The sequence below is a fragment of the Dipodomys merriami genome, unplaced genomic scaffold, assembly GCF_024711535.1.
Source record: "Dipodomys merriami isolate MVZ:Mamm:240054 unplaced genomic scaffold, mDipMer1.0.p SCAF_34, whole genome shotgun sequence".
In the NCBI taxonomy this organism is placed as follows: Eukaryota; Metazoa; Chordata; class Mammalia; order Rodentia; family Heteromyidae; genus Dipodomys; species Dipodomys merriami.
This window is the reverse complement of record NW_027204937.1, coordinates 2,417,697-2,435,521: the sequence shown is the minus strand read 5'-3', so window position 1 is coordinate 2,435,521 and position 17,825 is coordinate 2,417,697. Positions and strand designations below refer to the sequence as shown.

Below are 17,825 nucleotides of genomic sequence, written 5' to 3'. Positions count from 1 at the left end.
AAGGGAATGTTTGCAGGTTCTAAAACCACTGCTCCTGGTAGGTGATAATAGATGCTCCATCAGCCATTGATTTGTTTGTGATAAAGTAGAGCTCATACAGAAAGTCACCTGGGCCTGAAGCTCATCCTATTTGATCAAACTGAGGTATTCCTTCCTAAGACATAGTGCTACCTGAACTCAGTTCAAAACCCAAATTTTCAGCCCAACCCTCCCCTCAATTCCCATCGATTCTTCTGCTCCACTCTCCCATGTCATCATGTGTATGTTACCTTTCTGTTCAGATAGATGCAAAGATAGAGCATAGAATGGGGCTCACATACATCCTGAGGTTACGATAAACATTAAAGCAATAAATACAACCAGCACATACAGCTCCAACACATACTCCCCCGCCCCCACCAACCCCATCAGGCACCAGTGCCTGGCATTTGGGTCCACATAAGTACCAGAAGGCTTGCGAATGGCCCTTAGTCCTTAAATGAACACTGATAACTCTTATTTCATTTTAAAGATGAGGAACTTAACATCTCAACTCCCTCATGGGCAACAACAGCTAGATCATGAGAAAGGAAATAGATGTTATGTTGTTCCAAGTCATAGTTCTGAAATCTGTCGGCAAAGTATTCCCCACTCCCAATAGCTGCCAATGCTGAATATCTATGAAATCCTACGACCTACCACTGTAACATGCCCTGAACCAAACCAAACCACAGATCCCACATCTAGGGACTTGCAGACCAGCACATCTGCGCCTCCATTGTGCAGTGGCTTCGAGCCACTAGGGGGAGCCTTTACCTTGAGAGCAAGAGGAAGTTGAGCTCCAATGAATCCAACTGGGCTTGGAGCCTGAGAGCTTCCTGCCTGATTTATACCTGGACACAGAGAAGAGAGAGGACAAGAGCTCTGAAAGAAGTTTACAGGGGACCCCTGTCTGTACTACCTCGAGCTGAGGAGAATGTGACCCAATCTGAGCAGACTCCAGGCTATCATCTGAGCAAGATGAGAGTCTCTGACTCAGTCACACGTGAGAAGTGGTCAGGCTGGTGGAATTTCCTCTCCTGCCCTCTTCCTCCACCCTGGCCAGAACAGGGAAACCTTTTTGTTTCAAGAATTTAACCCAAACAGAGCAGAGCAAGAAGAATAATACAAACTCCTGTGGCAATAGGGAAGACTACTCCCACCCCCCACCCTCCACATCCCCTCACCCCCACCACACACTCACTTTAGAATCAGCCAGATCTGGGTTCAGATAGACTTTTCTACTTCCTACCTAATTGGGGGTAGTACCTCTGAGCCTCAGTTCCTCTCCTGAGTGTGTGTGGGCCGGAATAATAGCACTTCCCAGGGCTAGTGTGAGAGTTAAATCTAATCAGGCATTCAAATACCTTGGTAATACCTCCCACAAAGAGGTGCTATGATTCCCTTGTTCCTAGTCTCACCTCTATTGAATACCCCGGTGAGTTGAGCCACACTTCCGCCTATTTGGACTTTGGCTCCCTTCACGAAGGGAAAGAAAGTATTTTGTGAAATTAAGTAGCATTAGGAGGGGTGGAGTTAGGCCTGAGGCTATTACTAGCAGAGATCCAGGTGTCTGTCCCTGTGTCCCTTCCTGAGACTTCCTCACTAACTAAAGGGGTAAGACGTGCTCTCTTCCTGAGCAATTCCCCAGAATGGGGTAGGACAGGGCAGGATAGAGACAAAGAGTCAGACTCCTGGATAGAGAAAGAGCGAGAGCGTGATTGTGACAGCGACTGTGACGGTCAGACCAGTTCGGGAGCAGTTGGAAAGAGCTACAAGGCAAACCTGAACAGACTTTCCCCAGCCCCCATCGCAGCTGGCGGAACTGAGGGGATGGAAGCCAGCCTGTGGTGCTCAGTCAGCAGTATGGGAGGGGCCTAAACCCAGGTGGAGCAGGTGAAGAGCTTGGGTTCAGTTGTATACAGCACCTGGAGAAGTGACTGCTCCCTAGCAGGTAAAGGCAGACACAAACACCCTATTGATCCAGCTCACAAGCAAGCTTGGTTTGTGTCCCAGACCCTACCTCCCAGGAAAGCCATGGAAGAGGTAAGGAACTTGATTTGCACGTGAGTTTCTGGTGTCCTTCCTTGCCAGATTGGATTTCGTTCCTCCCTGGGGAGGGATCCCTGGGTAAAAGTATTGTGGTTTGAGACTTATTCAAGGGAGATGGGAGTAAAGAGGGCTGTGCTGTGTCCTAAACCCCTTTGGAGCATGAGAACTAGAGAGCCACTGAGAAGGACACTGCAGGAGTTCTAGCTGTACTTGACAAACGGGTAGTGTCTATACTCCCCTCCCGGGCACTATGCAAGCGTCTTGTCACCTCTGTGTGCTTGCCCCTGCTGGATTGTGTCTGTTGGTCATCATGGGCCTCCAGGTCTGGGAGCAGGGAAAAAAGAGGCCATTCAGAGCTCTCTTGTGGCTTTAGACTGGTCTCTGATCCTTACTATTTGTATGGCCTGAGAAAAGCCCATCTGTGCTCCTGAATCCTGGATTCCTCATTTGTACAATAAGGTTATACTAGAATAGGTGCTTGATGAGATGAGAGGTGCCTGTAAAAATAGAGGTGACCGGGCTGGGAAGGTGGCTCAGTGGTACAGTGCTTGCCTTGCATGCCTGAGGCCCTGGGTTTGATTCCTCAGCACCACGTAAGCAAAAAGAAAAAAGCCGGAAGTGGCGCTGTGGCTCAGGTGGTAGAGCGCTAGCCTTGAGCTGAAGAGCTGAGGGACAGCGCCCAGGCCCAGAGTTCAGGCCCCATGACCAGACCCCCCAAAAAAAAAAATAGAGATGACCTGATCTCAGCGTGGTGTTGTAATCTCAACACTCTGGAGGCTCAGCTAGGAAGATGATGAATTTGAGGCCAGCCCGAACCAAAGCCAAAAACCAAAGCCAGTGGCTCATGCCTGTCAGCCTAACTACTCAGGAGGCTAAGATCTGAAGATCATAGTTCAAAGCTGGATTGGGTATGAAAGTCCATGAGACCCTTATCTTCAATTAACCAGCAAAAAGCAATTAGTAGAACTGTGGTTCAAGTTAGCCTGGCTTAATGTCATTCAACTAAGTGTCTACCCAGCAGAGCTGGGCAGGTACTCAGGCTTGTCAGTAATGGAGATTGAGTAGCAATTCCAAACGAAGCAGGGCCAGCAAGGGTGGTGGCAGGAGAGCAGGTAAAATATTTGGAGTTTAGAGAAAAAGGTACAGAAGGGCATACTTACTACCTAGTAAAAGTTTTATGGACTAAGCTAATATTACACAATGTTTACTGCTCAGATAGAAGAAAAATGAGTTGAGGGATAGTTTCTCATGTCAGAAGAAGGATTCTAATTTTTGGAAAGCCAACTAAATATCCCATGCATATGGAATTATTTATTCATAAATATGAATGCCTAATGAACCAATAAATATGCAAATTTAAAATACTTATAAATCATGTATCCATGCATAGGTTTGTATCCATATATACATGTGTGTATATATATACATATATATATACATACATATATATATATATATATATATATATATATATATATATATATATATACATATACACTCACACTCTATGTGGTCAGGTCCTGTTTTAGGTGATGTAAATACAGCAAGGAACGAAACAGGTAAAAATACTTGCTTATGATCTAGTGGGAGAGGAGAAAGAGAGAAGCAAAGCTCACCTAAGTGTCAAATGGTATGATTGCAGGGTGGATATACAAAGCAGGGAGGGGGTGCGGGATGCTGAAGCATCCAGAGAAGCTGTCCCCTGCTGGGCACTGGTGTCTCATGCTTTAAATTTTACTGCAGAGGCTGAGATCTGATGATTTGGATTTGAAGCCAGTTCAGGCAGGAAAGTCTGTTAGACTTTTATCTCCAATTAACCACCCAAAAGCCAGAAGTAGAGGTTTGGCTCAAGTGGTAGAGTGCTAGCCTTAAGGGGAAAAGCCAAGCCCAAAACATGAGTCCCTGAGTTCAAGCCCTAGTACTAGCACACACACAAAAAATAATAAGAGAGAAGGAAACAAGAAAAATATCACTATAAAGAGGCACTTGAACAGAAACGCCAATGAAGTCAGGAAGTTGTTTAAATGACTCTTAGGACAGAAAATTCTACAGAGAAAAGCAGTTGTAAAAGCCCATAAGCAGAAGATACCTAGTATGTTCAAGGATCAGCAAAATGGCTACAATTGGTCTTTCCTTACCTTGCAAGACTGCAGACACTGAATAGACCCAGAATTGGACTATGTGGTCTCAGAGAGCCAAGAATATGTCTTATTCAAAGAGGCACCGAAGCCTTGTACTTAAAAAAGAAGTCTCAGAGGCAGCCTGACTGATTTAAATTTCTGGCTCTGCAGAAAACTAGCTGCCTGACTTTGAGCAAGTTACTTAATTTCTCTATGCCCCAGGTACCTCATTTGTAAAGGAGAGAAAATAATATCTACCTCTTAGCATTCAGCTGAGGTTTAAATACATTAATACATATAAAGAACCTGCAACAGCCCAGTGAGCTCCAAGGGCAGTTAACTGCAGACTGACACAGTAATACCTTACAGTAATAACAGATAGTCTGCTATGTTTGTGTGGGATCTCCTCCTGCTCCAGAATTCAGTGTTGAGGCCCTAAACCCCTAGAGTTTCAGAATGTGACTTTATTTGGGGGTATTATCTTCTTTGATGGATCCTTACAGAAGAACCAGGTTGAAGGGAGGCTGTTAGAATAGGTTTTAGTCCAACATGACTATCTCCTCATAGAAAGGGAGAATTTGAGCATGGAGATACACACAAGACACTGGTAGAGAAGCAGTTGTGAGCAACACCTTCCACAACCTGGGAGGAGGCACTGGAGCAGAGCCCATAGATTCCTCCCTGTAGGTCTTCAGAAGAGAACTAATTCTGCCCACCCACAGGTCTTCACTTCCTGTTTCCAACACCAGAAGACAAGAAATTTCTCTCCTTGTAGTCATCCTAGGCTACTTTGTCATCATAAAGGAATGTGAGACCCTTAGCAAATTAAGGAAAAGTATGCAAATGGTCAATGGAGTTACCCAACCACCCCCTCATACAACCAAGCTTGGGGATAGGGGTTTTTGTATCCTGTTGCCATTTTAACTCTCCACAAACAACAGCGTTGCTTAGCTCTTTAGAGAAATCATTTGAGGAGGTGTGCTGCATGGGAAGGAGACAGAAACGATGTTGGAATCAGGCAGGCTGTTCTTCCCTGGTTACCGACTTCTCAGATTTGTTTCCTATCTGTAAAATCTCAAAGAAGAAACTCCGGGAAGGATTTATTTATTTTTCCCTAGTCCTGGGGCTTGAACTGTGGGCCTAGGTACCATCCTTGAGCTTTTTCACTCAAGGCTAATGCTCTGCCACTTTAAGCCACAGCACCACTTCTGGCTTTTTTGAGTATTTTTATGGAGATAAGCAGTCTCACAGAGTTTCCTGCCTGGGCTGGCTTTGAACCACAATCATCAGATCTCAACCTCCTGAGTAGATAGGATTACAGGCATGAGCCACCAGTGTCCTGTTTCCTGGAGGTATTTTTAAAACATCATTTTAAAATAAGACAACACTTTGCTAGGAGTTATTAAATGCATATAAGTTGCATAAAATGTGCTTTAGAATTAATTAAACAAGTTAGTATCTCAATCTTCTTTATAGATAGATAGAATCAGATACAAACTCAGATGCATTAATTCTAGATCTCCATCCTTAACCATAGCTTTGGGCCTCTTTGTCATGAGAGTAGATGGATAAAGGTATTTGTTGTTGTTGTTGTTGTTGTTTTGTTTTTGTTTTATTTTTGGTCAGTTGTGGGGCCTGAACTTTGGGCCTGGGCGCTGTCCCTCAGCCCTTCAGCTCAATGCTAGCACTCTACCACTTGAGCCACAGTGCCACTTCTGGCCTTTTCTGCTTATGTGGTGCTGAGGAATCAAACCCAGGGCCTTGTGAATGCGAGGCAAGCACTCTACCATTGAGCCACCTTCCCAGCACCTGGATAAAGGTTTTTAAACCAGAAGAACTGATTGGAGACAACTACCAACCACTTGCTCTCTCGTTACTTATGTTTTCTGACCTTAGTTCTCTTCTCTGTGTTTGTCTAATAATAGCTATTTGCTGATTTTCTCTATAAAGATTTCCATAGGGGCCTGGGAAGGTGGCTCAGTGGTAGAGCACTTGCCTTGCATGCCTGAGGCCCTGGGTTCGATCCCTCAGCACCACATAAGCAAAAAGAAAAAAAAAGCCGGAAGTGGTGCTGTGGCTCAAGTGGTAGAGCACTAGCCTTGAGCTGAAGAGCTGAGGGACAGCGTCCAGGCCCAGAGTTCAGGCCCCACCACTGGACCCCCCCCCAAAAAAAAAAGATTTCCATGGGTTACACATTTTAACATACTATTAGAAATAAAATCCTATACTAATGTTCATAGTTGTTGCTACCAAAATTCTCCAATTCAAGTCAGGTGCCAGTGGCTCACACTGACAGGAGGCTGAGATCTGAGGATCATGGTTTAAAGCCACCACAGGCAGACAAGTCTATGAGATTCTTATCGCCAATAGACTACTCAAAAAAGCTAAAAGTGATTCGGTAGCTCAAAGTGGTTCCAAGTGGTAGAGCACTCACCGTAAGCAAAGTAAAGCAAGCTCAGGGACAGAGCCCAGGCCCAGAATTCAAGCCCTAAGACCTGCAAAAAAAAAGAAGAAAAAAATCTCCAATCCAAAATTTGTGACAGAGTTGACACTAGAATTTAAGCCATCTTCAATACTCATGAACTAACCAATAGCTTATCACAAAGATCAGTGTGTGACCAGGCATGAGAAAGAGAAGGCAAAAAAATGTTGGGGAAAGTTTCTAACAATTTGAGAGCTGATATATAAAAACAGAGTACCTTCAAAACGCAGCCAAAAGTCCACTGTATTTTGAGTTTTTTCATGTTTGTTGTTGTTGTTGTTTCTTGAGATTGTTTTGTTTTGTTTTGGTGTATTGGTAATGGGGCTTGAACTGACCTAACTTTCCCACTCTAGGCTAGAGCTCTACCACTTGAGTCAGTCATATTTCTGATAGGAGGGTTTGGACTGAGGAATCTCAGTACCTCTGTCAACTTTCCTCTCTAGCAAGCATGCCCTATGTGCCCTTAGGCAAAAAGTATTTTACCTTGATGAGCCTGGGTTTCTTTCCTCTCTATGAATGAAGGTTTAAATAATGAAATTAAATATCTAATAAAAAGCAGCTGGCACCACAAATTCCCATGCACTCCTAAGCTCACATGCTTACATCTTTTGAGGTGGGTGGTGGACCTGGTAGGAAAAAAAAAATGGCATAGGCTGAATGCTCCTAAATCAAAAAAATCAAAATCTGGAATGCTCTAAAATCAGAAAACTTGAGCACTTACAGGACTCCATAAGTAGAAACTTCCACACCATTGAAATTTGCTTCATGCCTAGAGTTATTTATAGTGGTAAAATTAGGTCATCTTTTGACTATGTGTGTAAGGAATATATAAAATAAGTGAATTTGTGTTTAGACTTGGGACTCATCCCCAGGGTGATCATGGTTATATATGCTGGAATCCAGAGGGATCTAAAATGTTACTACTTTGAAGTATTTCAATAATGGGTACACAACCTATGTGAGTTTTCTGCCTTGATTCTGATTTTCATGTTATATAGACCGGGATCCTAATATCTGCCTCTCTTCACTTACATGATGAATACCTAGATGGGCCCTGGTGGCTCTCACAAGTAATCCTAGTTACTCAGGAGGCTGAGACCTAAAGACCCAGTTTGAAGTCAGCCTGGGTAGGAAAGTCTGTGAGTTGCTTATCTCCAATTAACCACAAAAAAGGCTGTAATTAGAGCAGTTACTCAACTGGTAGAGAGCTAACCTTGAGGAGAAAAGCTAGCCTTGAGGGGAAAAAGGGAGAGTAACCAGGCCCTGAATTCAAGCCCCAGTACTGGCACCAAGAACAAGAATATGCTAACCAGATCTGTGCTCTTATGTTCCTTCTGCATCCACCATGGTCTCTTGTTTAGTGATTATTTTATTACATAATCATTTTTAGGAAGTGAGATTACATTTGTGGAACATTCTCTTCCAGTCCCTTTAACTGGATGCATGACTTCATTCAAACTTCACAAACTCCATGGGAAAGATATTATCCCCGCTATACAGATCAGGAAACAGGTCCTTTAGGGGTCACATGTTATTGTCTAAAATTCAAGGATCCAGGATTTGAACTAGTTATTGGAGTTAAAGGGATTCAGTGTTCAGTATTGCTTGGTGAGTTCATTATTCGGAGACATCTAAGGGACTTTGAACCATGATGTTAAGTTCCATTTGGAGTGAAGATATGTGTTTACCAGGAAACACGGTAGTCAACATTCATCTTCTTTAACTCCTTCAGGAGCCAGAAAATTCTTCTTTGAGATGAGGCATGAAATCTTTGAACATCAGCAAAGTGATAACTGCAGACTTACTGGCTCTGCTCATCTCATAGATGAAGGCTATTTTGTTTTTGTTTTTAGAGACAAGGTCTCCTATACCCCAGACTGGCTTCAAACTTGAGATCCTTCTGCCTTAGCCTCCTGAGTCTAGGATTACAAACATGAACCACCTTACTCAGCAAGGTGAACTCTCCAAAGGCTCGTCCAAAATTATATAGATTGTTACTGACAGGAAAAAGACTGGTTCTTTTTCTTTTTTTCTTTTTCTTTTTCTTTATTTTTTTTTGCCAGTCCTGGGACTTGAATTCTAGTCCAGGGCTTTGTCCTTGAGGTTTATATGCTCAAGGCTAGTGCTCTACCACTTGAGCCACAATTCTACTTCTGGCTTTTTGTGGTTAATTAGGGATAAGAGTCTCAAATACTTTTCTGCCTGTGGTTAGCTTCAAACCACCATCCTCAGATCTCACCTCCCGAGTAGCTAAGAGACAGGAGTGAGCTACCAGCACCTGGCACAGATTGGTTCTTAAATGAAACTTTTCCTACCTATCTGAGTGGGAGAACTGGGTCAAAGAAAGGCATTTCATGCAAATCTTTAACTGTTCTGATGAGATAAGCCAAGGCCAGATATTATTATTTCACCTTTGCACAAAGGAAAACTGACCTCTGGACAGTAAAAGACGAAGCATAAACTTGGAAGTTCTGGTCTCTTGTGCATGCTTCTTTCCTGGTCTGAGGCCTTCTCTAGAGAGCACTGGCAGTGTGGAAAAGCAGCACATGGGGTTCCTTCTCCTGTCCCATGGATTTCTTTCCAAATTGCATTCTTGGGTTACAGAAAAACACAGGATTTTATTATAAAATGTCCCAACAATGAGTCTCAACATTCAATACCCTCTCCTACATTGATGCTTCTGAAACTAAGTGCCAACACCAATATATCTTCCGTTGGAAAAGATGTAGCAAATTTATCTCTACAAGGTAAGGAAGAATATCTGGGCCTGTAGATATTTATTTCAAGGACTTAATTGGAAAATACTTACACAATTACAGCTATATTTTAGGAAAACCTTTCTAGCTAGAATGTATGCCCGGGCTTTGTTTCTTCTTTTTTTTTCTTTTTTTTCTGTTGGATATTTCTTTGTTCTTATTGAGGAGCAATAGGAATATTTTGGCCATGCCATTGACCCTGGGGGTTAAATGTAGTCAAAACTGTTTTAGTTTTTCCAAGCAGAGACTCCAAGGCAACTTGTATTCTTGAGTTTCATGGCCTTGGTGTGTGGAGTTGCATCTCCCCTATTGGCTATGTTGGACCAGAAATGCTGTGCTTGCATTTCTGGGAAAGAGGAACTCTTATAAGAACGTGCCCTTTAAACCATTAGTTTCAGTGGAGTGTACCTTGCTGGAGTGTACCTGTGTTGTACAGCATTTGCCCAGCATGTAAAAAGCCATCATATATATATATATATATATATATATATATATATATATAAAATACACACACACACACACACACACACACACACACACACACACACACACACACACACACACACACACATATATATATATATATATATATATATATATATATATATATATATATATATATCCATCCCCCAGGACTTTGAAAAACACTAGCCTTTAATTTCTGCGCCTGAAACCAAGAACTACCTGGTTTGTTGTTGTCATTATTGTTATTGCTGTTGTTGTTGTTAGAACCTCTGTCAAGTTCTTCAGCCTCTCTGACTCTCTCATCATGAGCCTCTCTCTGCCTAATGGCAGTGCCTGACCTAGAGGTGCTGTAAATTCACACTAATAGAATAGTTAGAATCCTCGCTGATGCATGCAAGTGCTCAGTGGGTAGTCATTCTTGTGGCTGTAGAGCATGGTGATGTTACTGGAAATTTTGTACAACTAATCAACCTTAATCCTTATGTCTGGCTTGAGAAGAATTCAGGCAAAACTCAAGCATAATAAAAAGTGATAGGAAAGTCTATTGGGAAAGAAATTTGGCAGGACTAGATTACATAGTCTAGGCCTGCCATGGCACTTTAGTTCATCCTCAGCTATCTTAAGGATACAGATATGATTGCTAAGTTTAAGCAGACCGATTGACACATTGCAACAATGAGATGTAGAAGACACTATGTTGAAAAACTAACTTTACAATATAGGCTGGGAGGGCAGGGGGGAGTGTAGTTGTGGCGGTAGGAGGGAAGGGATGGTAGGGGAAAAACAAAGGAGGAGGACACAATACTTGATAAGAAATATATTCATAACCTTGCTCATGTAACTGTAGACCCTCTGTACAGTATTTTCACAATTAAAAAAACTTATTAAAAAAAGCAAAAAAAAAACCAGCTTGTAAGCAGAGGAAACATCAGGGTCACTGAACAAAGTAATGCACAGTTTAAGGGTGCCTGTCTTAAGTGTTGCCTGGCTGGTTTTTTTTTTCTTTAATCTCAATTCTTTTTCTCCTGATTCCAGAGAAGTTGTGAACACTGTCTTTATTTGAGGGCAGCAATCTGGTTCCCATGAGATGATTTCTCCCATTCCAGGGTGCAGCCTGGTTATTATAGGTAATTGTCTTGTTTGGGAGTGACCCATCCTGCAAAGCTTAGTCATAAAGCTTAGACATGTTATGGGTCAGTTCTGTTTTTCCTGGAACCCAAAGTGATTGCACAGTGATGGCGGAGAGGATGGCTCAGGACAATGACAAACACAACATGGAAGCAGAGATGTTCAGGCTTTTCTCCTGGTAACAGCAAAAACAGTTTAAGAACATGTTACATAATCACTTTCAATAGACTGAGAATGAGTTGTCTTTAAGGTAAAAATAACATTAGGCTTTGGGGTTTGAGGGCTAATTGTGATTGCCTGTGAGAAAGTCCTATCCTTAGGTCCAGTTTACAGGGCTGAGGTTACGTGTGAAACAGGAAATTTAACTACAGTATCTTCTCTGAGACCTTGTGACCTCATCCTCATTTTAAATTCCCTTTGCATTCCCCCATGGCTCATGACTGACTGCTACCTGACAGTGATACCCAGGGAAGGGATACCTAGTCTACTCGGGAACAAAATATAGATAGATCTTTATTTAAAATGGTATATACAGAGAAACTCACACGATATTAAAGATCATGGAATGGGAATAATATATTTCACACAAGGAGGCAAGCTATGGAATAAAGATATTCATAGAAGACTTGGAGCTGGAGCATGAATGAATCAGGAGTAGACATCCCGGTGTGGTACTTGTACCACCTAGAACAGTTAACAGGACTGGGGCTATAGCTTAGTGATAGAGTTCTCGCCTAGGATGCACAAAGCCCTGGATTTGATCCAGGGTACACATACATGGACATATCACAACCACACACACACACACACACACACACACACACACACACACGTACACATGCATGTGCACGCACACACACTATTACACACATGCAATGGATAATATTAGTTAAAAACATAGATGCTTAGGCTAGACAAGCTGGATATAAATCCCATCTTAGATACATGTCATTGGAAGAATTAGTTTTATCCCTCTCTGCTTCAGTTACTTCATCGCAAAATGAAAATAATAGTGGAACTTTGCCTCCTACTTTATGTTTCCTATAAAGTGAATTGAGTTTTAGCTACGAAACTATTAGCTTGTCATCTGACACATAGCCACCACTTGTGGCTTCATTATAATGAAATGTGTATGCTCCCTAAACTTTCTGAACTGTGACATGATAGCTAATGTAGGCATAAATTTGTGGCAATGACATACTTGACTCTGGAGGAATGAAATAACAAACAGGGAAGGTATAGAGTAGAACCACTAAGTAAACTGGAATTTGGATTTCCATCCTAGTTGCCCAGGCTTTTGAGGTTAAGTTTCTCTATCTGTCAAATTGAGTTGAATGAATACATCATCTACCTTCTTTCAGGATGGTTATGAAGATTGAATGAGATCATCTAGGAGAAGGTCTGTAAGGGAATTACGATCCAGATGAAATGAATGTGACTACTGAAGAAATACATGGGGTAGGAAGATGTGAAAGACTCCCATGCTGTTACTTTGAGTCCTCATTTTTCAAGTTAGCACCTAGTGAGGAATTAGAGGCTTAACTGATAAAGAGGTTTTTAAAGATATTAAACCTTAGTGTGTAATTCATTTGGAATACTGAGGGTCATACTGAGGCTTTTTCTGCTGGTGATACCTACATGCTTGAAATAGTACCATCACCTCACCCAAGGTAAGGAAAATTTTTAAAGAGGAATGCAAACATAAAAATGTCTCTGAGTCCCAAGAGTCCATTAGGAACTCTTCTAAAAAGTAGGAAAGATATAATTAAGTGACCTTTCCAACAAATGACTGAATAATATTTTATGCAAAACAGAAATTCGATATGGAGAAGCAAAATACCTGTGCTTTCTTTTTCTCAGGTTGTTTGGACAAGTATATGTTAAATCTACTATAAATAGCTATGGCAACCTTACCTTAGAAAAATTTAAACTAACCTGGCCAGACTCATAACTACTCAGGAAGCTGAGCTCAAGAGAATCATAGTTCAAGACTAGCTAGGGCAAAATGTAAAGATCCCATTTCAATCAATAAGCCTAACCTATCTTGACCACTGTACACTAAAAATTTGCTTCCAGACCACATATCACACTGTAAAAATTCTTAACTGTATAAATATCCATTCAATTTATTGTATTTTGTATTATAAATTCCATTAAGGAGAGCAATGTTTATTTTTTATTTACTCTCTTCTCTCCTGATGGCTAAGTGATTAAATAATGAGAATGAAAATAGCTATGATGACAACAAATGGTATTTTAGGAGATAAGGTACTATGCCCTTTCTACCAGTGCTGTAATTTAATTTGTTCAGCAATCTGACAAGGGTACCACCATCATCCTTGATTGTAAGTAGAGAAACTGAAAGCTAACACATTTAAGTAACTACTTCCCAAGGTCCTGCCACTACTGAGTCATGAGGCCAGGAGCTGAACCCAAGTCTGTTTGGTCCCACAGATCTCTGCTTCAACAGTCAAGGTTCCAACAACCTATGAAATAAAACAATTTATGCCTCCCTCAAATGGTTCAGAGTGTAATAAGGAAGAGATACAAAAGCAATATAACAAGGCTATATCAGAAATTGCCATGTGAACAATGAAGTCCTACTCCAATGGCTGGGATACAGAGAGGGAAAAAATGTCTTAACTCAACCTGGGAGAATCAGAGTAGGCTTTTGCAAAGAAGGTCATTTCACATCTAGGTTTTAAAAGACAAAATGCATTCACCATGTAATAGCAGATAGAAGTGGGAAAGGTACCCACACAATAGGGATGGGTATGAACAAAAGACCCAAGGCAGAATGTAATGTATCTGGAGAAAACATATGCCTTTCTGCACGTCTAGGTCCCAAAGGCAGAATGGGGGGGGGGGGGGAATGAGGAAGGGACTCTAATGCCTCTGCTGTCAGTGTCTAGCTCACACTCCGATGAAATGTTAAAAAGGAAATTGGACATTCACATCGGAATCCATTAACTAAGCCTTTCTCTGCCTTCTCTTCATCCTCCTCAAGTTCCTTACAGACTGGGAATATATTGTCAGAGAACAGCTTTCAAATCTGAAGTACGACTTCACAGAACCATTATGAGTCCTGTTTTTTGAGCTACCTCCTCTTTATTTCTCCATAACTCTGTGGGCCCACTCATTCACTCATCAGTTCCACAGGTATTTTGAGTGTCCAGCAACTGGTGGATGTTGTGTTAGATTGCCATCCTGAGCTAGTTCCTCCTTAATCCAGTTTTAGGACCCATACCTAGACCATCTTTTGTGTTAGATGCACATTTCTGGTCCTTAAAGTGAATGTCTTCAGTCTGTGGTTGCATTTTATTCCACCCACTGTGACTTCATATTTTATTTTATTTGGCATTCATAAGAAGAGTAACACATACAGTTGTATATATTTTAAATATTACCAAAAAGTGAGAAGGAGATTTTATATCCTTAATTGGTTGACAAGAATTTTAGCTCACTTTCTCAGGTCGTGACAAGTTCTTTGAAAGCTAATTTCTAGATGGTTCTATAAGATTGTAGCTAACAGAGCATCAGAATATATACTCATTTATCCTCTGACCAGTATCAAGGTAGACTTGATTAGTCTTCTAATCCTTACCACAACCTTGCATAAAGAGAAAGAGTATCAGAGGGCAGTAGGGAGAGCGAATAAACAAGCTCTGTGGCCAATTTTACCCACTTCCTGGAAGGAGTTTTTAGTGAAGCCCCCCTCATTTCTGCCTTAACTTGCAATAGTGAATGTGAAGAGGTGATCGGGGTGATCATTACCCCATCCAGTAATAGGGTAATGGCAGCGCCTGATCTGTTTTGCAGAGGTCATATATTCAAACTTCCGTTCCTCACTGCTCACAAAGTCAAGCATGGGTTCCTTTCTAGGGAGTTGAATTGTGAAATTGGCATCTGAGGGTATATGACCCAATTTTCCCTCAGAGACCCTGACTACTAACACAAAATTCAGTGAAGCAACATTTTAGTGTCTGGAAGTAATCTCAGGCCCTATTTCCCCACCTTTGGCTGGTTTCCTAAAAGGCATCATAAAACTCACTGTTTGCTAGAAGCAGTTGCTTGCTTTGATTTTCACTTTGCTGGGAGGTGGGGTGTTTCTAAAGGCCTATGCCTTGAATGAAGGGTCTCAAATGTTTCACAGTACCCCTTCTTTGTTACCATCTCTCCATTTCATCCATGAAGGTATTTTAAACCATGAAAATAGAAACTCATGTGTGTTCAATTTTAAAGGTTTGCAGGGCCACTGATACAGCCTAGCCCTTCTTCACCCTCCCCATCTCTTGTTTTAGCCACACACTCAGTTCTGCCAGGCTCTCCCTGGCCTTAGGCATTTTGAGCTTCCTCTCCCAGGACTACAAAGTCCCCTCCCTATTGGTCATCCATTTCCTATTCTTCACATCTATCTAGGAGGCCCCTTGGCCCCTCAAGCTAAGGTTTTACCTAATCCTGCCCTTGATGCTGTCATGAATTTTGTGATCTTTTCCATACTACTGAAGGCCAGGCCAGTGTCTGTGTTGCTCATTTTTGTGACCCGCAGTAACGGCAGCAAATACATGTTGGATAGATCTGAGAAAAGATAAGAGAAACCAGATCTGTCATTAAGGAAAAGGCATGCTATCACACAGAGATGATTTCAAAACATCGCAGGCTTTCATGTCTTTGTTGGGTTCAGATCATGGTGGCTCCAGCACTCATTTGTTTTGTGACCTGAGCACTCTAAGAAACTCTGATCCTTGGGTTTGTCCTCATCATAAGAGGGCAAGCTTAGAAGCTGTTGTGAAGATTACAGTAATTGAACCAACAGTCACATGTTCCTGTGCCTGCTACCTGAAAAGCAATAACATAGAAAAATACAAAATAATAACCATGTGAAGCATCTTTCATTTTCTTTTATCTAGAATCATTGTTAACTTTTTCCTTAGTTTCCATATCATTATGACATACAAAGACTTGAGCAGAGATCAGCTCAACTGAGTTCAAAAGGACATACATTGGTCCCTCTTCTGTCTGGGGGAGACAGTGTAATACAGCAAGAATCCAAAGAACCCAGTCTGGTCCATATCCCTGAGCTCCTCACTGTGGGAGTGGGGCATGTATAAAGTAGATACAGACAGACAGACAGACAGACAGACAGACAGACAGACAGACAGACAGACAGACAGATAGACAGACAGACAGATAGATAGATCCCTGTAACCAAAATCAGACAAACTAGAAACAGAAGCTGCTATAAAACTGCAGAGCAAGTACACTTAGCCCTGCCAAAAAGCACCGGGAGAGGCTCCTGGGAGGGATTTCTAAGTCAGTCAAAGCTCAGAAAAGTAACATGGAAAGGGTTTTCCTGGTGAAAGGAATAGCATGAACCAATTTCAGTTGTTCTGGAATGCTGAATTAGAGGCAGGAAGTGGTGGGAAGCCAAGCTAAAAATACGAGCAGGACATGGGAGAGGACCACACATGTCTACCTAAGAAACACTTGATTTTTCTTGAGGTCATGAAGGAGCATTGAAGGGTTTTCAACAGGAGCGTGTTTATATCTGTAATTTAGATACACTGCTGGCATAAAATTAATCAGTACCTCTCTTAGGAAGACTATTAGATAAAGGGATACCTTCTAGATGATTAGTAAAAATCTGTTCATTCATTTCACTCAGTAAGTCCATTCATTTGGTTAGTAAATATTTATTGAGCACTTGCTAGAACTCAAGCTCTGCTGTGGGCTCTGCAAAGATGAGGATGTTTTGCAACCTTCCCTTAAAGGAGATCATAGACTGTAGTGGAAAGGAAGCATCTGCCTGAGTGATTGCACTGGGATGCAGACAGTAATGAGAGGTGGACCACCAGAATAAATTGACAAATGAAATTGGAAAGAGGCTTCCAGATCTATTCCTGTATTAGATACTGGCTTGGTTATAGAATAAGTACTTAAGGATTCATAAAATGCACACTCCCTAGAGATTTTTGTGTCAGAGGGGCAGGTTCAGGGGTTCCTGGGGTCTCTAGTATACAGTCAAGATTGAGAACCATTGCCAGCAGAAAGAGATAGGAGAGGTTATGTTTTGAAGAAGCTCCAGATGAAGGTGTTATGGGATTATCTCTACTGTGTCTGGAAGGATGGGTAGAATTCAGACAGGTGCTTTCTGGTCAGGAATTCCAGATATTTCAGATAAGGGCTGAAGTATAGGCTGGGAGTGAGGAGGGGGCAGGGCTGGAGGTGGGTTGGTTGCAGGAAAAGATAGCCCATATCAGCGAAGCCCAGGAGCTTTGTGTGTGACTGTAACCTAAAAAGATGTAATGGGGGAGGGGGAAGGGAATAATGAGACACACTAGTAGAGCACTTGTCTAGCATGTGTGAAGCCATAGTTTGATCCCTAAGATGTACAAGAAATGAGAGAAAGAGCTAATGGTGGTTTGGAATAATCAAATCCAGGAGATAAGCAGTTAGCATCTGAAATGACAACTAATTATAGAGGAAAATGGTAATCTTTCAAAAAGAGAGTGAAATATTAGACTGGAATTGCGTCTTAGAAACACTAGATCTCTGAAGAAATGTTTAGGAGAGTTGCAGGTAGAACTGCAAGCATCTAAGACAACCCACTGTTCCAGGGGAGATCTGCAGTTACAGCTACCATTTGTTATGCCTGGAGCTAGATAATCACTTTGCTTTTTCCTTCTTCTTTAAACCTTGAAAAAAAAATTCCTCGCAAAGGGGTAGGAACTTGTCCATGATCCCTTACTCACAATTCCAAAATGTAATGAGCTTAACAGCCACTAATTTGTCATCGCTGTTTGG

The 17,825-nt window shown here is 41.7% G+C and overlaps 1 protein-coding gene across 2 annotated transcripts in view; it reads left to right on the top strand.

Moving 5' to 3' along the window:
* The first annotated feature begins 1,701 nt into the window (after positions 1 to 1,701).
* Positions 1,702 to 17,825, top strand: part of Fyb2 (FYN binding protein 2) — a 94,768-nt gene continuing 78,644 nt past the window's right edge. For both annotated transcript variants that reach the window (XM_069987139.1, XM_069987138.1), the window contains exon 1: positions 1,702 to 2,064. In XM_069987139.1, the coding sequence (XP_069843240.1) occupies positions 2,056 to 2,064 (9 nt within the window). In that variant the 5' untranslated portion in view covers positions 1,702 to 2,055. The remainder of the gene's footprint in view (positions 2,065 to 17,825) is intronic.